The sequence below is a fragment of the Coregonus clupeaformis genome, chromosome 20 (genome assembly GCF_020615455.1).
Source record: "Coregonus clupeaformis isolate EN_2021a chromosome 20, ASM2061545v1, whole genome shotgun sequence".
Lineage (NCBI taxonomy): Eukaryota > Metazoa > Chordata > Actinopteri > Salmoniformes > Salmonidae > Coregonus > Coregonus clupeaformis.
The window spans coordinates 61,720,682-61,744,795 of NC_059211.1; the positions used below are offsets into that span (position 1 = coordinate 61,720,682).

A 24,114-nucleotide genomic window follows, 5' to 3' on the forward strand; every position below is an offset into this window, starting at 1 on the left:
TAGGGTTCACGGTATTGACTGACTTAAATATGGCCCTCAGCCTTGGCTCCTCATGACAGTAGATGTGCCCACAGTTAAATTCCCTTGTTCTGCATATTGACCTATTTACAGCTCAATATGCAGAATAATAATTAGTTGTTGAATTAAAGGAGAAGTTCACTATTTTACAACTTCGTGTTAGATGGAAATAGTCTATGGTCCAGGAGAAACTATAATCCATGGTTCAGTTCTTTACACAGCCATTACAAACTTCAGCTAACTTGTGAGCATGTATTTAAAAAGAAATAATGTTTTGGGCTAAATCACCTTTAAGTAACATCAAACAAAATATGGAGTTGGACACTTTTTTTTTGTTACATGCTCACATGCCCCATCACTTCCTTTGCTTTTTTAGCTAACGGTGGCTAATGTTAGCCGAAGTTTGTAATGGCTTGTAAAGAAAACTGAACCAGTTTCTCCCGGCCATAGATTATTTTCAGGGTGAGGAACCACCCACCATCAAGTTGTAAAATAGTGAACTTCTCCTTTAAACGGCCAAATCATGATGACCAAATCCTTATACCTCAACCTTACACACTGAGTAGCCTAGTATTATTTTGGAATATTGTTACACTGTTAGAAATACCAAATGACTGTAAATGATAGCCTAGACTAGTATCCAAATGGCGACGGCTGCAACTGTAGTATTTCTACTTGTAGGCTAGCAATACAACTAGGCTGTGCTAACACCCCATGGGGAATGCTCATGTGTTGATAAAATGAAATGTTGATACAGTGTTTTCAGTCATGTTTAGAGCGCATTGTATTGTCGATATTTGCAACAAAGTTACAGAGCAGCAGGCAGGTTACATGACTCACCTCCACTCGGAAGGAACCGCAGCCTTTCAGAAACTCCTTGATATTGCTCTGGAACTCGCTATCATTCCTTGGTTCTTGGAAGATCTGTGTGAAGGGGTGGAAAACGTTTTATGAAGCAAATCCTGAGCCGTACGTGCACGCATACGGCCGTCGGTAGGTAACCCGTTTCGTTCTCGGTTTTGCACGAGATTGTACAGTTCCACGATTTCAGTGTGAAACTAAAATCTCCAATCGGTGTTTCTAAAAGGCCTCTCAATCTCCCATCGGGAAATTGGATTAGTAGGAGAGGAAATGACGTGTTGTGTATATTCCAGGGTGAAAACCAGAGCCCTGTGGCTACACCTTTTGGTGCCTACCTGTGCAAACAGAACCCTCCGTGACTATATCAATAGTGGCAATCACATGGTTCATAACCTTAATAACCTAGCAATTTCTCTCATTATTAGGCCCATAGTCAATTGGCTATTATTTAGAAGTCCCTGACCCTGTTGTTGTTGTTGTAGTTATGCTGTTAACTTTTTCCAATTGTGCATAAATTGCAAGTGTGCAAGGGAAAGTACATTCTTGCTATGTGGGTGTGTGACAGAAATAACGTTTTTTTCCCCCTCAGTTAAAATGTCAGGTCAATAAATAAAGACGATTTATTTTTCTCATAACAAAAAAGCAATCAAAACGTTTAATGTTTGTAATTAATTAGTCTTTATAAAGTGGTGTAAATTACTTAAGTAAAAATACTTTAAAGTACTACTTAAGTCGTTTTTAGGGTATCTGTACTTTACTTTACTATTTATATTTTGGACAACTTTTACTTTTACTCCACTATATTCCTAAAGAAAATAATGTACATTTTACTCCATACATTTCCCTGACACCCAAAAGTACTTTTTGAGTGCTTAGCAGGACAGGAAACTTGTCTTATTCACACACTTATCAAGAGAAAATCCCTGGTCATCCCTACTGCATCTGATCTGCTTCGTTTGTAAATTATGTATGAGTGTTGGAGTGTGCCCCTGACTATCTGTAAATAAAATAAAAAACAAGAAAATCGTGATGTCTTGTTTGCTTAATATAAGGAATTTTAAATAATTTATGCTTTTACTTTTGATACTTATGTATATTTTAGCAATTACATTTACTTTTGATACTTAAGTATATTTAAAACCAAATACTTTTAGACTTTTACTGGGTAACATTCACTTTTACTTGAGTCATTTTCTATTAACGTAACTTTACTTTTACTCAAGTATGAAAATTGGGTACTTTTGCCATCACTGTCTTTATATAATGTATTGTCTGTATTCCCCTGACTGTTCTTTGTATACTCCATTATATACTCTGTTTTTCTATATTGTATATTTTGAATTGCTTTACAATAAAAAAATACAAACAAGTAATGCCCATTGTCCCTAATACAATGGTGTTTCCATAACCCTTAAATGAGAGTTTCATTGAATAATTGGGAGAGTTCCATCAGTAGGCTAAATGCGTTTCCCAGTGTTACAATGTAAGCCTATATAAGTAGTCTACTCTGATGGCAATATTGTGTTAAAACACACTGTTCCTTTAAAGGGGGAGTGGTCTTCCTTTGCAGTCAATGGCGGCCCACTCATGTGAATCTATCTGTAGTGTACCCCTAATTAATAGCAGTTGATCCGAACCAAAAACACCCGTTTATTATTGCAACATCATTTTTGGGGGAATATAAATAAATGCAGTGGCCAAATGTGCATACTTACGCCGACAATCAAACATGTTTTTTTTTTAAGCGTCTGTTTTCAATCTAGAAAAAAAACATGGGACTTTAATGCCATGTGTAGCCTATGTGAAAACAATTGCGTTATTACACACTTAAGAATAGGTTATATTGGAATAAATGAATGGAATAGGTATCTCATTGTCAATGTAAACCAGTGCTGAAGTGTGAGAGAGACACACGGACATCTGTCCGGAAATTCCACTGTATTTCGTACAATAACCCCTCTGTTAATGATCTAAACTAGGATCGGTTTGAGAACATCTACAACAAAAAAGAAATACTAACACAATGTTTAATTCTTCAAGTTCCACATAATAGTTGTCTAAGGCAGAGGTGGGACATCCAGGCAATAAGATATGACCTTACTTTCTCAACAGACCCAGGGCGCAATCGCTCCACCAGCTTGCACAGGACAACCCCATCTTTGAGAGAACACTGCAGGAATCCTTCAGGGTCCGAAATGGTCTTTTTCGGTGACTCCAAGACCCCCAACGTTATCAGCCACGTTACCGTCTGTTCCGCCGAATTCATTGCTATTATTACAATAACATCCACTCTATCCTATCCTGGGCTGTTTTGGGAGAAGAGAACGATGTGATTGGAGAATAAGAGCCTATTCAGAATAAAAACATATCCTAATGGCTAAGGATAACATGAGTGCGTTTTGGAGAAGTTGACGCACAGCTGCTTTCTTCCTGGAGGTTGTAGCTAGTCAATTGGCTTCGTTTTCCCGTCTTTTACGCCTGGTAAACTGTCAACTGCCCCCCCATCTCTTGTTATTCACCCAACCCGTGTCGCCTGCTGCTGCCGCGAAATGCTCCAACAGAGAATGACATCACAAATATGTAAAACTATAACTGCTTTTAGAGACTGTCCCCCTGTTGGCGGTTTAATATTTTACTCTTAATTATTTGCATGAGTTTGCATGAGGTAGCTGGGCCTACATCAACTATTAAAGGTTGCTGTAAAAATAGCTCCGTATAATACAATCCATGATATTAGATTTCAGAGTGGGCTACAGCATTTTAATTATCAAATTATTGTATTTACTTATTCAATCGGTATTGTTGTGTTAACGTCTGGATAAGAGCATCTGCTAAATGACTTAAATGTAAATGTGTACAAATATACAGCTTTGCAGAAAATACCCTTTATTATTTATAGGACTCCCGAATCCCACGTCAGAATGAACTGTAGCGCCCCCTGCCTGCAGAAATATAAAATCTCCACTACCTTGAGGGTGATTACATTATTCTTTCGATCAAATAAATAGCAATTGTTGCCATTTGTACACCACATTCATATGTGCACTATAAATGTATAGATTCACATTAACAAAGTAAAACAAATTTCACAGGGTAACAAAACACAGCCATCCACCCATTCTGCAGAAATTAATTAAATATGCAATTTCACGATTTAACAGTATATTAAAACGTTATTGAAAAAAGAAAACCAGGAACAGGGGAACTCGACGATCACTAATAACAGCATATAAAACCAGGGGAAGTAGCACTTAAGCTTTATTTTTCATAGAATTGAATTCAATGCATATTCCATTCATAACATTATCGAAAATATACAAGGCAGAGGGGGCAGGGTTTGCGACTTTTATAAATATGACATTTCTTTATTGATGTAGAATTGTATTATCTTTCACATATCGAACTCAAGTAGAGAGGGCTTGCCTATTTTGTCACCTAGTTCATTCATTGTAAAGAAACGTCCGTAGGCACCAGTCGAGCTGCATTGGCAGGGGGGCTGGTGATGGGTGGTGGTGATGTCAGAGAGGGAGGGGCTTTTTAAAAGGACCATAAAATAACTGCATTCAAGAAAATAGAAAACACTGACAAGGTAATATTATTCAGAAGTCTAAAACTTATGGTAAGAATGCTGCCCCCCTCCTCTAATTCGCTCAGGCCTTTGGCTCACATCTCCCCCTGAGCCATGATAGATATAAAGAGTTCAGCAAACTAGCTTCCATGTTGGCACCCAACATGTCATAACAATAAGGCTGTCATTTGCATTCTCAGTGGAATGTCATTGTCTTGGGACTTCCGGTGCCAACATGGCACCCACGGAAACTTGTCAAACCCAGTTTGCTGAATTCTGTAGATCTGTGGCGCAGGTGACGCCCGACCCAGCTCTCTTCACTCCTACTCACCCCAGCCTGAACAGCAGAGTGATTACAGGGGACAGGGCTCGAGCAGCCGGATGGGGAGAGCGAGAGAGAGGCGAAATGAAAAATACAACTCAAGATGATTCCAAACAACAGGCACGTTGGAATAGTGTGTGTGTCGACGCTGTCTAAACTGTCACTGTTAACAGCGGGAAATAGTTTGGTTTCTCACAGAAAAACACTTTCTTTCCCTCTAACAATACACTCCCCCGCCCACCAAAGAGGAGAGGGGATGGGGGAGAGGGGAAAAGTGCGACACTGCACTGCTCTCACCGTTTATGGATGTGTGCATACGTGGGTGTGATGAATAAGTGTGTGTGTGTGTCTTTGATCAGGTGTCACGTGATCAGTGGTGTGTGTGTGTGTGTAAATGTGCTGCGGCCTCCTGAAGACATGAAGGTGTGTCTCCGTTCTTCCGTTCAGATGATTTCAAAAGTCTTCTTAAGCTCCATGATAAGCTGCCAGTCAGATTTACCCATCTCGTCTCTGAACCAGTTCTTCAGGGCATCGATGGACGCTCTGGTGATCTGGAGAACAAAACGAATGACCACATTCAGGACTCCTAATTCTCCCTGTTCTGTTTATAGTCCACTGCTTTTGGTACAGAACCCAATGCTGTTAGGGTTTGGGGAGCTGCTGTCAGTACAGTGGAACAGTGAGTACTTACAACACTTGATACACTGTACTGACCTGAAAAACCCACCACATTGTTTGTGACCGTACCTTGCTGACGAGGATGTCGGTGGCCTCAAAGTGTCGGCCGAACATCTTGGGTGCCTCTCCAGGGATCGGTTCGATCTTTATACAGATCTCCTGGCCCTTCTTGGCACTGTCCACCATCTTGTGGTTGATCTCAATGCTGGTCACGATGCCAATGTCCACAAACTGACAGGGAGTAAATCAGAGTGAGATCATTTTATTATACCCGTTTCTACCAAGATAGAAACCCCACTGAGATTAAACAGATCTCACACACACACACACACACAGACCGGTGCACGCACGCACACACTCACCCCCTTGCTGGGCACACAGAGTGGGGTTCCCTGTCTGAGGACCCCAGCCTCCACGTTGACTCCCATGACGATGGGGTCTCTAGAGTTGAAGATGAACTGAGGCAGGATCTTCAGCTTAGTGGGGAACACCGCAATGTGTCTGTTGAGAAACACAGAGAAAACGACTGTTACTACACCACACACTTACTGTCCTGTCTGGAAACCTAGCCCAGGCATACCACACACCTACTGTCCTGTCTGGAAACCTATCCCAGTCATACCACACACCTACTGTCCTGTCTGGAAACCTATCCCAGTCATACCACACACTTACTGTCCTGTCTGGAAACCTATCCCAGTCATACCACACACCTACTGTCCTGTCTGGAAACCTATCCCAGTCATACCACACACCTACTGTCCTGTCTGGAAACCTATCCCAGTCATACCACACACCTACTGTCCTGTCTGGAAACCTAGCTCAGGCATACCACACACCTACTGTCCTGTCTGGAAACCTATCCCAGTCATACCACACACCTACTGTCCTGTCTGGAAACCTAGCCCAGTCATACCACACACCTACTGTCCTGTCTGGAAACCTAGCCCAGGCATACCACACACCTACTGTCCTGTCTGGAAACCTAGCCCAGTCATACCACACACCTACTGTCCTGTCTGGAAACCTAGCCCAGGCATACCACACACCTACTGTCCTGTCTGGAAACCAAGCCCAGGCATACCACACACCTACTGTCCTGTCTGGAAACCAAGCCCAGGCAGGACAGGTGGAAGCCTTCCAATGGGCTCAGTGTGTATCACTTGTGCCATGGCCTATGACAGCAAAACAAAGTCATGGTTGGTATCATGTAAAGGGTGTGTGTGTTCACATACTTGAACTCGTCCTGCTTGGCCTTCTTGTAGTCCTCTCTGTACTTGGTGAAGGCATCAAACAGGTGGTAGATGATCTCAGCACTGAACACCCTCACCCCCAGACTGTCAGCCATCTCCTGGGAGTCCCTCTCCACCTTCACATCAAACGCCAGGATCGTTGCATACCTAGAATAGAATAGCATTTCATTTGTGTTATTGTCCAGTTTACACGGAAAGGGTTAATCATGCTGAGACAGTAACCAAACAAACAAATGTATAACAGGAGGGGAAACAGGAAGAGAAAGGTCACGTACTGTGGGTCATGCTCCAGCATAGTGGAAGCTTTCATCACGTCTTTCTTGTGAACTGGACCGATGTTGATGCCAGCGTACTGTTGGAGGAGACGGAAAAACATGAACATTACAGCACATTATCTCAATACTATATTGTAGTTTGATACGGTGTGTGTGTGTGTGTGTGTGTGTATGAGCGGTAAGCATATGTGGGTGATACTCACAGGCACTTTGGACACTCGTAGGAACTCGAGCAAGGCTTCCAGGGATCCGAGGGTGGAGGCCTGGACGTACACACCCTTCTCCTCCAGCTTGATGGAGTTCAGCGTCTGTTTCAGCTCCCGCACCAACTCATCCTGCAGGGGAATCACAACGCAGAGGATCTCAATACACCGTGTGTGTGTGTGTACTAGTAACTCACTCAGAGAAGGAAAAAAAGACAAGGACAGGAAGCAGGGAGCCATTCATAACTATTGACATGTAGCCGTAGGTGGCAGAGGGTTCCAGTCTAACACTATTGAGACACAGCCCTGTTCTCATATACAGCAGTGTTTCTTAAACTATGGGTCGGGTTTCAAAGTGGGCCCTGGGCATGTGAGAGGTGGGTTTGCGAATTATGAGAATACATCTATAAATCACACACTATTCATTCTTTATTTGGGTCGTTGGAGGACGATTTGGGTCACGGGAGGACGGTCAATTTCTCATTTGGGTCTAGAGCTGATTTTTTTAAAGAACCCCTGATATACAGTACAATGTGCCAGTCTTACCCTGAGCACGGCCACCTCGTCCTCCTTGTGGGCCACCAGCAGGGGGAGCCCTGCCAGGGTTTTCTCCAGGTCTTTCCCCAGGATCTTCACTCCCTGGGCTGTAGACACCTCCTTATGTTTCTCATACTGGTTCTAAATGGGCAAGAGGACAGATCATTCATTAATACTATATATTGGTTCTAAAGAGGACCGGGGTTCAGATCATTCCTTAATACTGCACACAGATCATCATTATAGGGCCAATTCTTTAAAAAATAGTTTTATTATTGTCACATACACCGGATAGTTGCAGTGAAATGTGTTGTTTTACAGGGTCAGCCATTGTAGTACAGCACCCCTTGTTCAAAGGCACATCAACAGATTTTACACCTTGTCGGCTCGGGTATTCGAACCAGAAACTTTTCGGTTACTGGCCCAATGCGCTAACTGCTAGGCAACCTGCCGCCAATTCTAACTTCCACCGTCAAATTATCGCTTAGTCTGCCATTGACATCAGTGAATTACTTAGTGAAAATGAGACTTGGAAGTGGAAGTTAAGATTAACCCCTAGCCAAGTCATGGACAGCATGACATTCCTGTTGAAATCAGGTCATAACTGTTTGCTGCACCTACAAGTGCTCTTTAATAAAGAAAGGCCCAACATAAGCATTTCCTTCATACCTTGACCCGGAGCTCCTTCATGGGTGGAGGCAGCAGCAGCCCCCTGATCTGGGTGACGATGGGTCCCTCCACCCCCGGGACGATGATGGTCATTCCCTCCCGGAGAACCCCATTGATCAGGATCACATCTATCGTGGTGCCCATACCAGGCAGGGCTTTCACCTGAGGATTGACAGGGACACATGTTGAGTTTAATACAACATTAATAATAAGTGTTAGATGATGGAACGGCAATGACACCGACGCAACGGTAATGACACCGACGCTACGGTAATGACACTGACGCTACGGTAATGACACTGACGCTACGGTAATGACACTGACGCTACGGTAATGACACCGACGCTGCGGTAATGACACCGATGTAACAGTAATGACACTGACGTAACAGAAATGCCCCTAAAATAACACCAATCTAACCGTAACAACAGGGAGGATTCTTCTTCCTCATCTCAATAAGCTGTGACAGTAATGTAGTAATTCTCCCTCACCTCCATGACCTGAGCCCTGAGCTCGTCGCAGTGAGCCAGGCGGCGTGCTAGCATGGTCTGGGTGAGCTCCACCAGCAGAGCGATCAGGTTGCCCATGCCGTCCCCGGAGTGGGCCGACGTGGGCACCAGAGACACAAAGGTCCTAGGGTCCTTGTTCTCATGGAAGAGGGCTGCGTTCAGACCCTGTACGAATACACAAGAGAGATTAAATAAAAGTTTATTGGTCGCATACACAGATTTGTAGATGTTATTGCAGGTGCAGTGTAATGCTCATGTTTCTAGCTCTACCAGTGCAGTAATATCTAGCAACACAATAACAACATACACATAAATATAATAATAAATGAAATTAAGAAATATCAGAACGAGCAATGTCAGAGACCGGAATATAAAATATATATATATATATATATACACACACACACATACATAATGGTGTGTATAGACAGTATGGACAGTATATGAATAGAAAAGGTGTGTACAGCAGTAGCTGTATAGGATGAGCCTTGAATAGAACATAGTATATACACATATGAAGTGGGTAAAACAGTATGTAAACATTCAAGTGACCAGTGTTCAATGACTATGTACATAGGGCAGCAGTCTCTAAGGTGCAGGGTCACTCAGGGTTCACACAATCGGTGCATCGCAATAGTGAAAAGTGCTGTCAACTCCGAAACTCTATTCCCTCCTTTGTTCATATAGTTAGTGACCTGCTGTGCGAACTCCACGATGACAGCTTTGGCCCTCTCGTCAAACTCATCCTTGGTGTTCTTCTTCTGCTTCTTCAGTGTGGCCACCACGTCTGTGTCCGGACTCTTCTTCCAGTCATACAGACGGTCAATCTGGAGTAGACATAGAAATGGAACGAATAGAAGGGACAACAAGACACATCATGTCACATGGATGGGCAACCAATTAACTACTGCCAGCTATTGTAACCCGGTAGCTTTATTCCCAGTCAATTGTGGGCCATTGAGTGCCTTTAATGCATGCAAGTCCTCTACCAGACATATAATCCATCCATCCCAGAGATAAGCTATGAGCATGTCTGGGAGGTGATCAGACAGAGACTGACCTTGTTAAGTGCTACGATGAAGGGACACTTCTTCTCCTTGAGCAGGTTGATGGACTCCAGGGTCTGAGGCTCCAGACCGTGCATGATGTCCACCACCAGGATGGCTATGTCACACAGAGAGCTGCCCCGGTTCCTCAGGTTACTGGACATAGAGAGAGATGGTGTGAGATGCTGTCAGATACACACACGCAGGCAGTGGCCACACACACTTTTCTGAATGAGGGCTTACCTGAAAGACTCGTGGCCTGGGGTGTCGATGATAAGCATTCCTGGGATTTTAATGGCCTCGTTGTTGAACTGATGAGGAAACAATGAAATGATTAAAATAACCATTAAACACCAACTATCTATTCAAATCCAATGCCATACATACACTGAGTGTACAAAACATTAGGAACACCTGCTCTTTCCATGACAGACTGACCAGGTGAAAGCTATGATTCCTTATTGATGTCACTTGTTAAATCCACTTCAAATCAGTGAGATGAAGGGGAGGAGACAGGTTAAAGAAGGAATTTTAAGCCTTGAGACAATTGAGACTTGGATTGTGTATGTGTGCCATTCAGAGAGTGAATGGGCAAGACAACATATTTAAGTGCCTTTGAACGGGGTATGGTAGTAGGTGCCAGGCGCACCCGTTTGAGTGTGTCAAGAACTGCAACGCTGCTGGGTTTTTCACCCTCAACAGTTTCCCGTGTATCAAGAATTGTCCACTACCCAAAGGACATCCAGCTAACTTGACAGAACTGTGGGAAGCATTGGATTCAACATGGGCCAGCATCCCTGTAGAAAGCTTTCAACACCTTGTAGAGTCCATGCTCCGACAAATTGAGGCTGTTCTGAGGGCCAAAGGGGTTGCAACTCAATATTAGGAAGGTGTTCCTAATGTTTTGTACACTCAGTGTACGCTCACGGTTCAGTGTATGACTGTGTCTGAGCAGAAGGGAGAGGCGCAGCGGTACTCACGTTCTTCACCATCTTGGTCTGCTCCACGATGGCCTCCAGAGGTACGTTAGTGGCTCCGATCTGTTGGGTGATCCCTCCTGCCTCTCCGTCCTGTACGTGAGTATGCCTCAGCTTGTCCAGGATCTTGGTCTTGCCTGTGTCTACGTGGCCCAGTACACAGACCACGGGGGAGCGGAGCTTGTCCAGGTTGATGTTCTTTATGTTCTCTGCTCGACGTTTCTACACAGGAGAAGCACAGACGGAACCACATCACACTTCTCTACCGTTCAACAGTGTTGATAGGAGTGTGTATGTATGAGACTACCTCAATACGCTTCTTGGCCTTGTCGTAGATCCGCTCCTCTTTAGTGAGATCATCGTCTGAGTCGCTGTCACTACTGGACTCTGAGCTCTCCTTCCCTCCCTTCCTCTTTGTGGCTGGGGCCTGCTGCGGTGCGTGAGGCTGACTCTCCTTCTCCTCCTCCTCCTCACTCTCCTCCTCCTCCTCATCATCCTCTTCCTCCTCGTCCTCATCGTCCTCCTCTTCCTCCGGCTGTGACGAGGGTTTCTGTTGGGGCTGCTTTGGCGTCTCTGGCTTCACCTCAATGTGGACCTTCTTCAGCTCTGTAGAGGGAGAACAGACGTTATGAGGTGTAAGCATGGAGAAAATTCCACCAAGCCTTTGGGAGAGTGCCATATTGCTAAAACCTGAAGTCTGTCCTGTCCTACCTTTGTCCTGGTCGATGGTCTCAGCGATAGCCTCCCAGTCATCAACTGCAGACTCAGCTTTCTGCTCTACCTCTGGGGGGAGGGAGGGAGAGGAAGACGTGATACAAAATGTGACTGAGGCAATGAAAGTTGTCTGGCGTTACACCAAGATCTGGACAACAAGCTGAGGACATAAAGGCAGGCTCAGTCTAAAAAATAAATGGTCCATTTTACCTGCTTCTACTTTGGGAGCTTCCACCGCCATCGGTGAGATGATTGGCTCTGCAGTCTCCGACGTGGGTGACATGACCTCTGAGGTCTCTGACCGGGGAAGAGGAGGAATGAGGGATGAGGCACAAACGAATGAATAGATCAATGATTTTGCAGTTGGAAAGGTATTTGACGTGGATTGGAAGAGGCTGTTACCTTCAGGAGTCTGTGCTTGCTGGGGTTTCTTTTTTCCTCTTGTCTCCGTACACTGGCTTCTTCTTTGGCACCGAGTCGTCTTTGGATGGCACTTCAATACCCTGGGCCTTCAGTAGTTCAAGTGTGGCCTCAGCCCTGGCCCGGGCCTCTTTCTGGGCTTTGGTCAGCAGTTTGCCCTCCTTCTTCAGCCTCTCCTTCCTCTCCTTCTCCTTCTGTTTCTTCTTCTCCTTGCGCTCCTGTTCCAAGCGCTCCTGTAGGTGTCACATTGAAGAGGTCAGTTGGTAAGAGGTCAGTGTGTGTGTGTGTGTGTGTGTGTAGACAGTGTGTGTGTGTGTCTAACCTGCTCCAGTCTCTGAGCCTCCTGCTCTTCCAGGCGACGCAGGTTCTCCTCTTCCTCCTTCTGGGCGCGCTCCTCTTCCTCCTTCATGCGAGCCAGAGCCTCCTGCATGGCCTTCACTGTGGCCTTGCTGGGTCCCTTCTTCTTCTCCTCTTTCTCCTTGTCCCCCTTCTTCTTCTTCTTGTCTTTCTTGCCCTTCTTGTCTCCCCCTTCCTCTTCTGAAGTAACACAAAAACCCCAACAGAAATCAGTCATAGCACACTAACCTAAACAGTCACACCGTAACCATGAAACTGCAACATCAAGCCATTTCTACATCTTGAACTAATTACATGTAGCGTCACAGTAACGCCACTTTAACTACTTTGAAAACATTACCATTGGGTTCATTCATTGTTTCAACCACTGCATCAGCTGCTAATGGGTAGAATTAAGATGAGTAATTACAATACTACCAAAGTAGATCCTACAGGACTTCTACTACTGTAGCTGCATGGAACTACACATTAACACCACATGTATTTGTATTTATTATGGACCCCCATTAGTTCCTGCCAAGGCAGCAGCTACTCTTCCTGGGGTCAAGCAAAATTAATTAATTAATTAATTAATTAAGGCATGTAACAAGCTACCTTAAAACAGAAATCTGTTAGTTTCCTTCCCTTACCATTAATTGTTTCAAGCACCTCATCGGCAGCTAATGGGTACAGATAAACATTTACATTCTTAAAACCAAAGTAGTTCCTACATGGTATAGGGGCAACTCATTGTAAAGTGTTGCCATTTAGGCTGTGGAATGGATACAATATTAACCAATTATAAATCTCACCCTCTCCTTGAGGATCAGCCCCTTCCTGATCTTCAATCTCTGCTGCTGCCTCCGTCTCTGCTGCTGGAGCTGGGGCCGCTGGCTCACTCTTCTTCACTACCTCTTTCTCTTTCTTAGGCACTGCTGCCACCTCAGTACTCCCCTCTTTCTCCTCCTCCTTCTCTTTCTGCTTCTTCAGCTTAGCCCTGTCCTCCTCTTTCTTCTTGCGGTCTCTCTCCTTCTTCTCTGCTTTCTTCTGAGCGGCCGTCTTCATCTTGAAGGTTCCCTCCTCCTCTTCCTCCTCTTCATCGTCTGCCTTGGCTTTACCTTTCTTCTTGCCTTTCTTTCCGGCCTGCGACGCGTCCACCGAGCCGTCATCGTCTGAATCATCCTCCCCTCCTCCCCCCCCTTTCCTCGCACCTCCATCCTCATCCTCCTCTTCCTCGTCCGAGGCCTCCTTGCGGCCTCCTTTCTTCCCTGCCTTAGGTTTCCTCCGGGTCCGTGAGGCCTCGTCCTCGGAGTCTGAGCCAGCAGCAGCAGCAGCGGGGGCAGCAGACGTCGTCTTGTCCTTCTGCTTGTCCTCCTTTCCCACGTGACCCGTACCCGAAACCTCTTCGTCTTCCCCGTCGTCATCCTCCAGGCTGGCTCGCTTGCCCTTCCGCGTCTTCTTCTTCTCTGCTTTGGTGGGCGGCGGCGGCTCGGCGGCACTCTCCGGCTCGTCTGTGGCGTCTGGTTTCTGTGGATTGTGGAAGTGATGAGTACTCCATAGGAGCATGTGCTTTGCTAGCCTGGTACAGGGTCATTACATATGCAGATTAGCATTGGGCTATAGCCTCGTATAGCGTCGTTACATATGCAGATTAGCATTGGGTTATAGCCTCGTATAGGGTAATTACATATGCAGATTAGCATTGGGCTATAGCCTCGTATAGGGTCATTACATATGCAGATTAGCATTGGGCTATATCCTCGTATAGCGTCGTTACATATGCAGATTAGCATTGGGCTATAGCCTCATATAGGGTCATTACATATGCAGATTAGCATTGGGCTATAGCCTCGTATAGCGTCGTTACATATGCAGATTAGCATTGGGTTATAGCCTCGTATAGGGTAATTACATATGCAGATTAGCATTGGGCTATAGCCTCGTATAGGGTCATTACATATGCAGATTAGTATTGGGCTATATCCTCGTATAGCGTCGTTACATATGCAGATTAGCATTGGGCTATAGCCTCATATAGGGTCATTACATATGCAGATTAGCATTGGGCTATAGCCTCGTATAGGGTCATTACATATGCAGATTAGCATTGGGCTATAGCCTCGTATAGTGTCGTTACATATGCAGATTAGCATTGGGCTATAGCCCAGGGTTTCTGTATGAAAATGTGGTGCCGGACATTTGACCAGCAACATTTTAATTTACCGGTCATTTGAAAATAAATTACTGGACCCATAGGCCTATGCACTGGGTGCGTAACCTGACTAGGGCGTCCACCCACGGTGCTCAGAATAACAGTAATCGCGTTTAGATTTTGGTAATTAATCTTAACAGAACATGCACATGACATCCATCTAAACTGGAAGAGGAAATTATTGTCCAAAAACTAACTTTTAAGTGGCACTGACCCGACAATGATAAAGAGTGAATATGCGCAGTGCTCACTCACCGGGGACATGGCCGATGCTCTCCACTGATGCCAGTAAGACAGGCTGTAGGCCTACTGTTGTTCGCTCAATTAAGTTGAGAATTTTGATAAGTAAAAGACAGATTAGTCTTTTCATTTTTACATTTTAGTCATTTAGCAGACGCTCTTATCCAGAGCGACTTACAGTTAGTGAGTGCATACATTATTTTTTTATTTTTCATACTGGCCCCCCGTGGGAATCGAACCCACAACCCTGGCGTTGCAAACGCCATGCTCTACCAACTGAGCTACATCCCTGCCGGCCATTCCCTCCCCTACCCTGGACGACGCTTGGCCAATTGTGCGCCGCCCCATGGGTCTCCCCGTCGCGGCCGGCTACGACAGAGCCTGGATTCAAACCAGGATCTCTAGTGGCACAGCTAGCACTGCGAATGCAGTGCCTTAGACCACTGCGCCACTCAGGAGATGGAGGGACAAGTCTGTGGGGGTTGTCGGCACTAAAGTTACCAGTCCATGAGAACGGTGGCCATTTCGGCCTCACTTTTCCACCTTTCAAAATTAATTCCAATGTTTATCCGGTTTATGGATTGGTCATGATCAGTCCTTTTCTTGCTTCTTTTGCTATTTTGGGGACGAGTTGATTCAGATCCAGGAACAGAGAATCGTGCTTGTTGGCTTCGTCTGCATGCTCTCTTTGTTAAATAGGCTACTGGTTTAAATGGCTTCTGGAAGTCTTTATAAAATCATTGCCTCCATGGATATGGTCGGATTTTGCCTAGTCTACTTTGAAGCAAGGTAAAACATGCCTCATAATATGTAGTAAAACGTTCAGGTTCCAAACAATTAAGTAGCTGTATGTTTTCAAAATGCATACGGCTTCCAGCTCATTGCAAAGTGGTGTGTGAAGCGCTGATAAAGCCTGCCTTCCATTGCCTATGCATTTGAATGGCGAATGGGACGCTCACTTCAATTACCATTTGAGAAATAAAAATTGTAGGCATTTTTAATAGTGGCCAAAAAATGGTTAACCCATGATTGCATTTAGAATTGTTGCGCAAAAGCACTGTCTGACAGATTTTCCGCTCAAAGGCTCTGTATCTCTATGCTGTGCACGTGTGATAAATAAGATACATCATGAATAATTCCACTAAATTATGCAAATTAACCCATAGACTGATAAGCATGACCAGTCAAATGTATTTACATCAACTGGTATTTCCGTCAATGAATACGCTAAAAAGCATTATTTCGCAATGGGATTTCTTTCCTTCTCTCGGACAATTGATCGGCTTTTCTATTTTATACATTTTTTTGAAGCCGGCTATTACCGGCTAACGGAAACCCTGTTATAGCCTGGTATAGGGTCATTATATAGTCATATTAGCATTGGGCTATAGCCTGGTATAGGGTCATTATATAGTCATATTAGCATTGGGCTATAGCCTGGTATAGGGTCATTATATAGTCATATTAGCATTGGGCTATAGCCTGGTATAGGGTCATTATATAGTCATATTAGCATTGGGCTATAGCCTGGTATAGGGTCATTATATAGTCATATTAGCATTGGGCTATAGCCTGGTATAGGGTCATTATATAGTCATATTAGCATTGGGCTATAACCTGGTATAGGGTCATTATATAGTCATATTAGCATTGGGCTATAACCTGGTATAGGGTCATTACATATGTAGATTAGCATATGGCTATACTTTACCTTGCTGCCTTTAGCTCCCGTGGTTTCAAGAGACAGTTCCTCCAGCTCTTTCAGGATGTCATCTTCACTGTCAAAGATCAAATCATTATGATCAGTACACAGTAGACTGCAAAGTCCAAGGCAAGTATAGAAAATATTTCCGTCCAACAGTTGGTTGTTATTTCCATAATGATTTGAAATAGAGCGTTCATTACTGTCAAAGACAGGAAATAAAATACTTACTCAAATTCCTCTTTCTTTTTGTCTTTCTTCTTCTTGGCTTTTCCTTTACCTTGTTCCTTGGAGGCTCCCGCGCCTTCGATTTCTGCTGCTAGGGCATCAAGGTCGATGCCATCGTCTTTGGCACTGCAAATCACATATGATGCGCATTACACTTGGCAATAGACAGCATCGTCAAACATAGTTGGGAACTGTATATGCATTCGTAAATCAATTCCTTTCTTGAGTTGGGCTCTGGGATGGAACAACTGTTGAGCATCTGAGTTGATGGTTGTTTGTGGGGGAAAGGGGTTGAGTGTGTATGAGTGTTTGTGTGTGTATGTATGTATCCCACAACTGTTACTAGGGAGTAAAGATGTTAGGGCCAATATAGGATGAATCACAATAATTGTTTGCTAAAATAATATTTGCTTTCCAAAAATGTAATTTTAACACAAATGATTGGCTCAAACACATTAAGAAGGAAAGTAATTACACAAATTAACTTTTAACAAGGCACACCTGTTAATTGAAATGCATTCCAGGTGACTACCTCATGAAGCTGGTTGAGAGAATGCCAAGAGTGTGCAAAGCTGTCATCAAGGTAAAGGGTGGCTACTTTGAGGAATCTCAAATATAAAATATATTTTGATTTGTTTAACACTTTTTTGGTTACTACATGATTCCATGTGTGTTATTTCATAGTTTTGATGTCTTAACTATTATTCTACAATGTAGAAAATAGTAAAAATAAGAAAAACCCTGGAATGAGTGTGTCCAAACTTTTGACTGGTACTGTATATAAATATATTTACAAAAAATATATATGGGGGATTGGAAATGATGCAGACAATTACATTAATGGAAGCTACAATCTATCGGCAATATTAAAGCTGATCTACCCCCTAAAAAATTATCATAATAATAAATAAATAATATATATATATATATATATACATACAGTGGCATACGAAAGTATTCACCCCCCTTGGCATTTTTCCTATTTTGTTGACTTACAACCTGGAATTAAAATGGATTTTTGGGGGGTATGCATCATTTGATTTACACAACATGCATGAAGATGCAAAATTTTTTTATTGTGAAACAAACAAGAAATAAGACAAAAAAACAGAAAACTTGAGCGTGCATAACTATTCACCCCCCAAAGTCAATACTTTGTAGAGCCACCTTTTGCAGCAATTACAGCTGCAAGTCTCTTGGGGTATGTCTCTATAAGCTTGGCACATCTACTCACTGGGATTTTTGCCCATTCTTCAAGGCAAAACTGCTCCAGCTCCTTCAAGTTGGATGGGTTCCACTGGTGTACAGCAATCTTTAAGTCATACCACAGATTCTCAATTGGATTGAGGTCTGGGCTTTGACTAGGCCATTCCAAGACATTTAAATGTTTCCCCTTAAACCACGAGGGTTGCTTTAGCAGTATGCTGAGGGTCATTGTCCTGCTGGAAGGTGAACCTCCGTCCCAGTCTCAAATCTCTGGAAGACTGAAACAGGTTTCCTTCAAGAATGTCCCTGTATTTAGCGCCATCCATCATTCCTTCAATTCTGACCAGTTTCCCAGTCCCTGCCGATGAAAAACATGGATGGTGTTCTCGGGGTGATGAGAGGTGATGGGTTTGCGCCAGACAAAGAGTTTTACTTGATGGCCAAAAAGCTCAATTTTAGTCTCATCTGACCAGAGTACCTTCTTCCATATGTTTGGGGAGTCTCCCACATGGCTTTTGGCGAACATCAAAAGTGTTTGCTTATTTTTTTCTTTAAGCAATGGCATTTTTCTGGCCACTCTTCCGTAAAGCCCAGCTCTGTGGAGTGTACGGCTTAAAGTGGTCCTATGGACAGATACTCCAATCTCTGCTGTGGAGCTTTGCAGCTCCTTCAGGGTTATCTTTGGTCTCTTTGTTGCCTCTGATGAATGCCCTCCTTGCCTGGTCTGTGAATTCTGGTGGGCGGCCCTCTCTTGGCAGGTTTGTTGTGGTGCCATATTCTTTCAATTTTTTAATAATGGATTTAATGGTGCTCCGTGGGATGTTAAAAGTTCTGGATATTTTTTTATAACCCAACCCTGATCTGTACTTCTCCACAACTTTGTCCCTGACCTGTTTGGAGAGCTCCTTGGTCTTCATGGTGCCGCTTGCTTGGTGGTGCCCCTTGCTGGGGCCTTTCAGAACAGGTTTATATATACTGAGATCATGTGACACAGATTGCACACAGGTGGACTTTATTTAACTCATTATGTGACTTCTGAAGGTAATTGGTTGCACCAGATCTTATTTAGGGGCTTCATTGCAAAGGGGGTGAATACATATGCACGCACAAGTTTTCCGGTATTTATTTTTTATAATTTCTTGAAACAAGTTTTTTTTTTTATTTCACTTCACCAATTTGGACTATTTTGTGTATGTCCAATACATGAAATCCAAATAAAAATATATTTAAATTACAGGTTGTAATGCAACAAAATAGGAAAAACGGCAAGGGGGATGAATACTTTTGCAAGGCACTGTAGTTGGGAACCACATGCTTCTCAGTGCAGATTTCTGCCATATGCTATGTAACAAAAAATACAGGCTTAGCAGCAAAATTATACAAACTAGTAAGGCATGTGTGGTATTAAAAATATTTGCAGCCTTGATCAAATTAGCACATTTCACGCAAATATGATTTTCATATCCAGGCTGACAAGGAGGGTACAGAGTCAGTCACAGTCAGTCAGTCCGATCCAGGCAGACACAGTCAGTCCGTCCCAGGCAGACACAGTCAGTCCGACCCAGGCAGACACAGTCAGTCCGACCCAGGCAGACACAGTCAGTCCGACCCAGGCAGACACAGTCAGTCCGTCCCAGGCAGACACAGTCAGTCCGTCCCAGGCAGACACAGTCAGTCCGTCCCAGGCAGACACAGTCAGTCCGTCCCAGGCAGACACAGTCAGTCCGTCCCAGGCAGACACAGTCAGTCCGTCCCAGGCAGACACAGTCAGTCCGTCCCAGGCAGACACAGTCAGTCCGTCCCAGGCAGACACAGTCAGTCCGATCCCAGGCAGACACAGTCAGTCCGACCCAGGCAGACACAGTCAGTCCGTACCCAGGCAGACACAGTCAGTCCGATCCCAGGCAGACACAGTCAGTCCGACCCAGGCAGACACAGTCAGTCCGACCCAGGCAGACACAGTCAGTCCGACCCAGGCAGACACAGTCAGTCCGACCCAGGCAGACACAGTCAGTCCGTCCCAGGCAGACACAGTCAGTCCGTCCCAGGCAGACACAGTCAGTCCGACCCAGGCAGACACAGTCAGTCCGACCCAGGCAGACACAGTCAGTCCGACCCAGGCAGACACAGTCAGTCCGACCCAGGCAGACACAGTCAGTCCGACCCAGACAGAGAGTCAGTCAGTCACAGGACACTAAAAAGGTTGTCAACAGAAAATGTCGACAGCTTTGAAGGCTTTACTACAGTCGTGGTCAAAAGTTGAGAATGATACAAATATAAATTTTCACAAAGTCTGCTGCCTCAGTTTTTATGATGGCAATTAGCATATGCTCCAGAATGGTATGAACAGTGATCAGATGAATTGCAAAGTCCCTCTTTGCCATGAAAATGAACTTAATCCCAAAAAACATTTCCACTGCATTTCAGCCCTGCCACAAAAGGACCAGCTGACATCATGTCAGTGATTATCTCGTTAATACAGGTGAGAGTGTTGATGAGGACAAGGGTGGAGATCATTCTGTCATGCTGATTGAGTTAGAATAACAGACTGGAAGCTTTAAAAGGAGGGTGGTGCATGAAATCATTGTTCTTCCTCTGTTAACCATGGTTACCTGCAAGGAAACACATGCCATCATCATTGCTTTGCACAAAAAGGGCTTCACAGGCAAGGATATTGCTGCTAGTAAGATTGCACCTAAATCAACCATTTATCGGATCATCAAGAACTTCAAGGAGAGAGGTTCAATTGTTGTGAAGAAGGCTTCAGGGCGCCCAAGAAAGTCCAGCAAGCGCCAGGACCGTCTCCTAAAGTTGATTCAGCTGCGGGATCGGGGCACCACCAGTGCAGAGCTTGCTCAGGAATGGCAGCAGGCAGGTGTGAGTGCATCTGCACGCACAGTGAGGCGAAGAGTTTTGGAGGATGGCCTGGTGTCAAGAAGGGCAGCGAGGAAGCCACTTCTCTCCGGGAAAAACATCAGGGACAGACTGATATTCTGCAAAAGGTACAGGGATTGGACTGCTGAGGACTGGGGTAAAGTCATTTTCTCTGATGAATCCCCTTTCCGATTTTTTGGGGCATCCGGAAAAAAGCTTGTCCGGAGAAGACAAGGTGAGCGCTACCATCAGTCCTGTGTCATGCCAACAGTAAAGCATCCTGAGACCATTCATGTGTGGGATTGCTTCTCAGCCAAGGGAGTGGGCTCACTCCCAATTTTGCCTAAGAACAAATCCATGAATAAAGACTGGTACCAACACATGCCCCGAGAGCAACTTCTCCCAACCATCCAAGAACAGTTTGGTGACGAATAATGCTTTTTCCAGCATGCTGGAGCACCTTGCCATAAGGCAAAAGTGATAACTAAGTGGCTCAGGGAACAAAACATCAAAATGTTTGGTCCATGGCCAGGAAACTCCCCAGACCTTAATCCCATTGAGAACTGTGGTCAATCCTCAAGAGGCGGGTGGACAAACAAAAACCCACAAATTCTGACAAACTCCAAGCATTGATTATGCAAGAATGGGCTGCCATCAGTCAGGATGTGGCCCAGAAGTTAATTGACAGCATGCCAGGGCGGATTGCAGAGGTCTTGAAAAAGAAGGTTCAACACTGCAAATATTGACTCTTTGCATAAACTTAATGTAATTGTCAATAAAAGCCTTTGACACTTATGGAATGCTTGTAATTATACTTCAGTATACCATAGTAACATCTGACAAAAATATCTAAAAACACTGAAGCAGCGAACTTTGTGAAGACCAATACTTTCATTCTCAAAACTTTTGACCACGACTGTACAGTCCTAAAATGACTCACAAGTGGCCACAAATCAACCCTGACTGTGGGAAGTGTGCATCCAACAACAACACCTGCTGCACACTGTTAAACCTACTGTCCAAAAAATGCAATATCTAATTCTAGACCTTCAGTCTTATGTCCGACGGTTGAAGATGAAGACCAAAGATGAAAGCCAAACAACTTCAGTCCCTAACCTGTAATGACCATTATGAACCTACTGATAACCACCATCTCAACTACTAACCACCCACAACCCAACCACAACAACCTTACCTGAAGCAGGACATGGATCTTTGAGGCTAAAAGCCCTACGTCTGCACATCCTCAGCCTTTATACAGACGGAGAGGCTAGCGTCCTTGCGTGCCTGTTGCATCAGCAGTGGAAAGCACCTCTATGTTTGAATGGACAGGGCCCAACCCCGGGTATAATACACAGGGTGCACAGTGCACACACCCTAGCCTCTGTGTAATGAAATCATGAAGAAGCAGCTGATAGAACAGGATAACTATCAACATCCTGTCTATCAATGTTATTCCTTTCACTTATTTACCCGTAATAACTACTATGAATATTGCTTATATACAAGTGCCATTAGGGTTAGGGGCTAGGGGTTGTTTCTGGACCAGACCTGTAATAGTCGTTGGTTACGGGGAACAGAGAGGACCATAGTTAATTAAGCTTGAATATCCTTCCGCCATTGGCGTTCTGCGCCATCTTTAGCCCTGGCCTGGTATCATCTTGACCTTACTGCAGCGTTGACTGGAGCAGGCAGCAGATCAGTAGTATACAGTACAAGGGGTGAGAGCTCACCATCACAGCAGGTCAGTCAATATATATCCCTCAATAATCAACTTAAATGGCAGCTTCCGCCGCCAAGCCAGCACGGCACTAAGGCCTAGTGTCTCTGTCTATTATCTGTCAAGGCTCATTCCCACAGACAAAAGCAGACACCTGGTCATGCCTTACAAAGGGTGGATTTGAGTGCCTACTACTAGTAGTCAGTGTAGATTAGTGCACTTGGCAGACAAGCATCCAATGTAGGCCTATGCCTTAATGAGACATGTCAGTGTCAGTTGACATGTATTCAGGAATGTATCATCCATTTATGAACAACATTGGTTAAGACTTTTAGTAGTAATACCTAAAACTTGGCAATGGAAAATATATATATTCTAGACATTGAGATCATCATTACTATGAGCATACTGCTTTATTCTGAAGCTCCCCAAACTGAGGGGGGCAACAACAAATCTAACTGGGGTATCAATCGCAAGTGACCCCGTTGACTTACATGGGGACACAGCCATTGGATGGATACTCAAGCCATAGAGGCGACAGTGGGGACAATGAATGAGGGCCCTTTCTGACAGCACAATGAAAAGGGATGATGTTGCAGGCATGGGGCATAGCCAGGCTGGAGGTCCTCACTCATGTTATCAGTGACTCAAAGATTCAGTAATAGTTCGCTGACAATGTCCTCTTAGAATTGCATCCTAGATAGCTAGTTATCTGCGTTTTCCTATTAGTTAGTGAGCAAGCTAGCTAAGAGATAGCTCACGAGCTAATGGAAATGAACTTTAGAATGTGACTGACTGTCTGCATTGAGCCTGGCTAGCTAGCATAATCAGCTATAGTAGCTATCTGGTAGTAGGGTGCCAATGTAGCTGCATAACATATGCTAACTAATAGCGAGAATAATAGGTTTAGTGTCTCTGTTGGGCCAAATCAAGCAGGTTTATACGAGATATAAATTGATTAATTCATTGTCAATATGAAAGGTATAAAACAAGTGCGCGATGATAACGTTAGCTTATTAATAAGCTCTAGACAGGAGGCCTAGCCAAAGCAATCTGCCGCCACATGAAACTCATGGCTCCAGTATCATGCTAATGCTAGCGAGCTCAGCCTGTACGACTAGCTAGCTAGCTATATTCATAGAAGTCTGTTGCATACATCGCAACTTATTCAAATCTCATGACACACGGGCCACACTATCATTTACCTGTCTTCGCCTGACTTTTTCTGTTTCTTCCCCATTCTCCTTGCTTTTTTTATCCACAATGTTCAGCCTCGTTGTTCGCCGATACAGCACATATGGTTGATCCAATGAGTGTTGGTCACACATCCTGCGCAGTTGCAGAGCGTTTTCTGTTGTCAGTGCTGAAGTAAAGGGCATCTTCACTGCGCAAACTGCGCAGGTATAATGGAGTGAAACATTATTGTCACATACACCGGATAGGTGCATAGAAATGTGTTGTTTTACAGGGTCAACCATAGTAGTACGGCGTCCCTGGAGCAAATCAGGGTTAAGTGCCTTGCTCAAGGGCACATCGACATATTTCT

General features: G+C 44.3%; 2 protein-coding genes across 3 annotated transcripts in view; both read right to left on the bottom strand.

The window, feature by feature from the left end:
• Nucleotides 1–3,455, bottom strand: part of arhgef7b (Rho guanine nucleotide exchange factor (GEF) 7b) — a 28,610-nt gene extending 25,155 nt beyond the window's left edge. For both annotated transcript variants that reach the window (XM_045205647.1, XM_045205646.1), the window contains exons 1-2: nucleotides 2,981–3,455; nucleotides 859–942 (exon numbers count right to left, since the gene is read on the bottom strand). In XM_045205647.1, coding sequence (XP_045061582.1) covers nucleotides 859–942; nucleotides 2,981–3,145 — 249 coding nt within the window. In that variant the 5' untranslated portion in view covers nucleotides 3,146–3,455. The remainder of the gene's footprint in view (nucleotides 1–858; nucleotides 943–2,980) is intronic.
• Nucleotides 3,456–4,120: 665 nt separating this feature from the next.
• eif5b (eukaryotic translation initiation factor 5B) lies at nucleotides 4,121–23,900 on the bottom strand. Its single transcript, XM_045205648.1, is given in 23 exon segments — nucleotides 4,121–5,320; nucleotides 5,517–5,678; nucleotides 5,810–5,948; nucleotides 6,683–6,847; nucleotides 6,976–7,052; nucleotides 7,179–7,310; nucleotides 7,725–7,856; nucleotides 8,385–8,546; nucleotides 8,876–9,058; nucleotides 9,589–9,720; nucleotides 9,954–10,095; nucleotides 10,183–10,250; nucleotides 10,920–11,138; nucleotides 11,224–11,522; nucleotides 11,628–11,697; nucleotides 11,917–12,051; nucleotides 12,053–12,283; nucleotides 12,373–12,587; nucleotides 13,037–13,066; nucleotides 13,199–13,913; nucleotides 16,550–16,616; nucleotides 16,772–16,894; nucleotides 23,774–23,900. Coding segments are annotated over 23 exon segments (3,741 nt in total). The 5' UTR covers nucleotides 23,809–23,900; the 3' UTR covers nucleotides 4,121–5,212.
• Nucleotides 23,901–24,114: the final 214 nt, after the last annotated feature.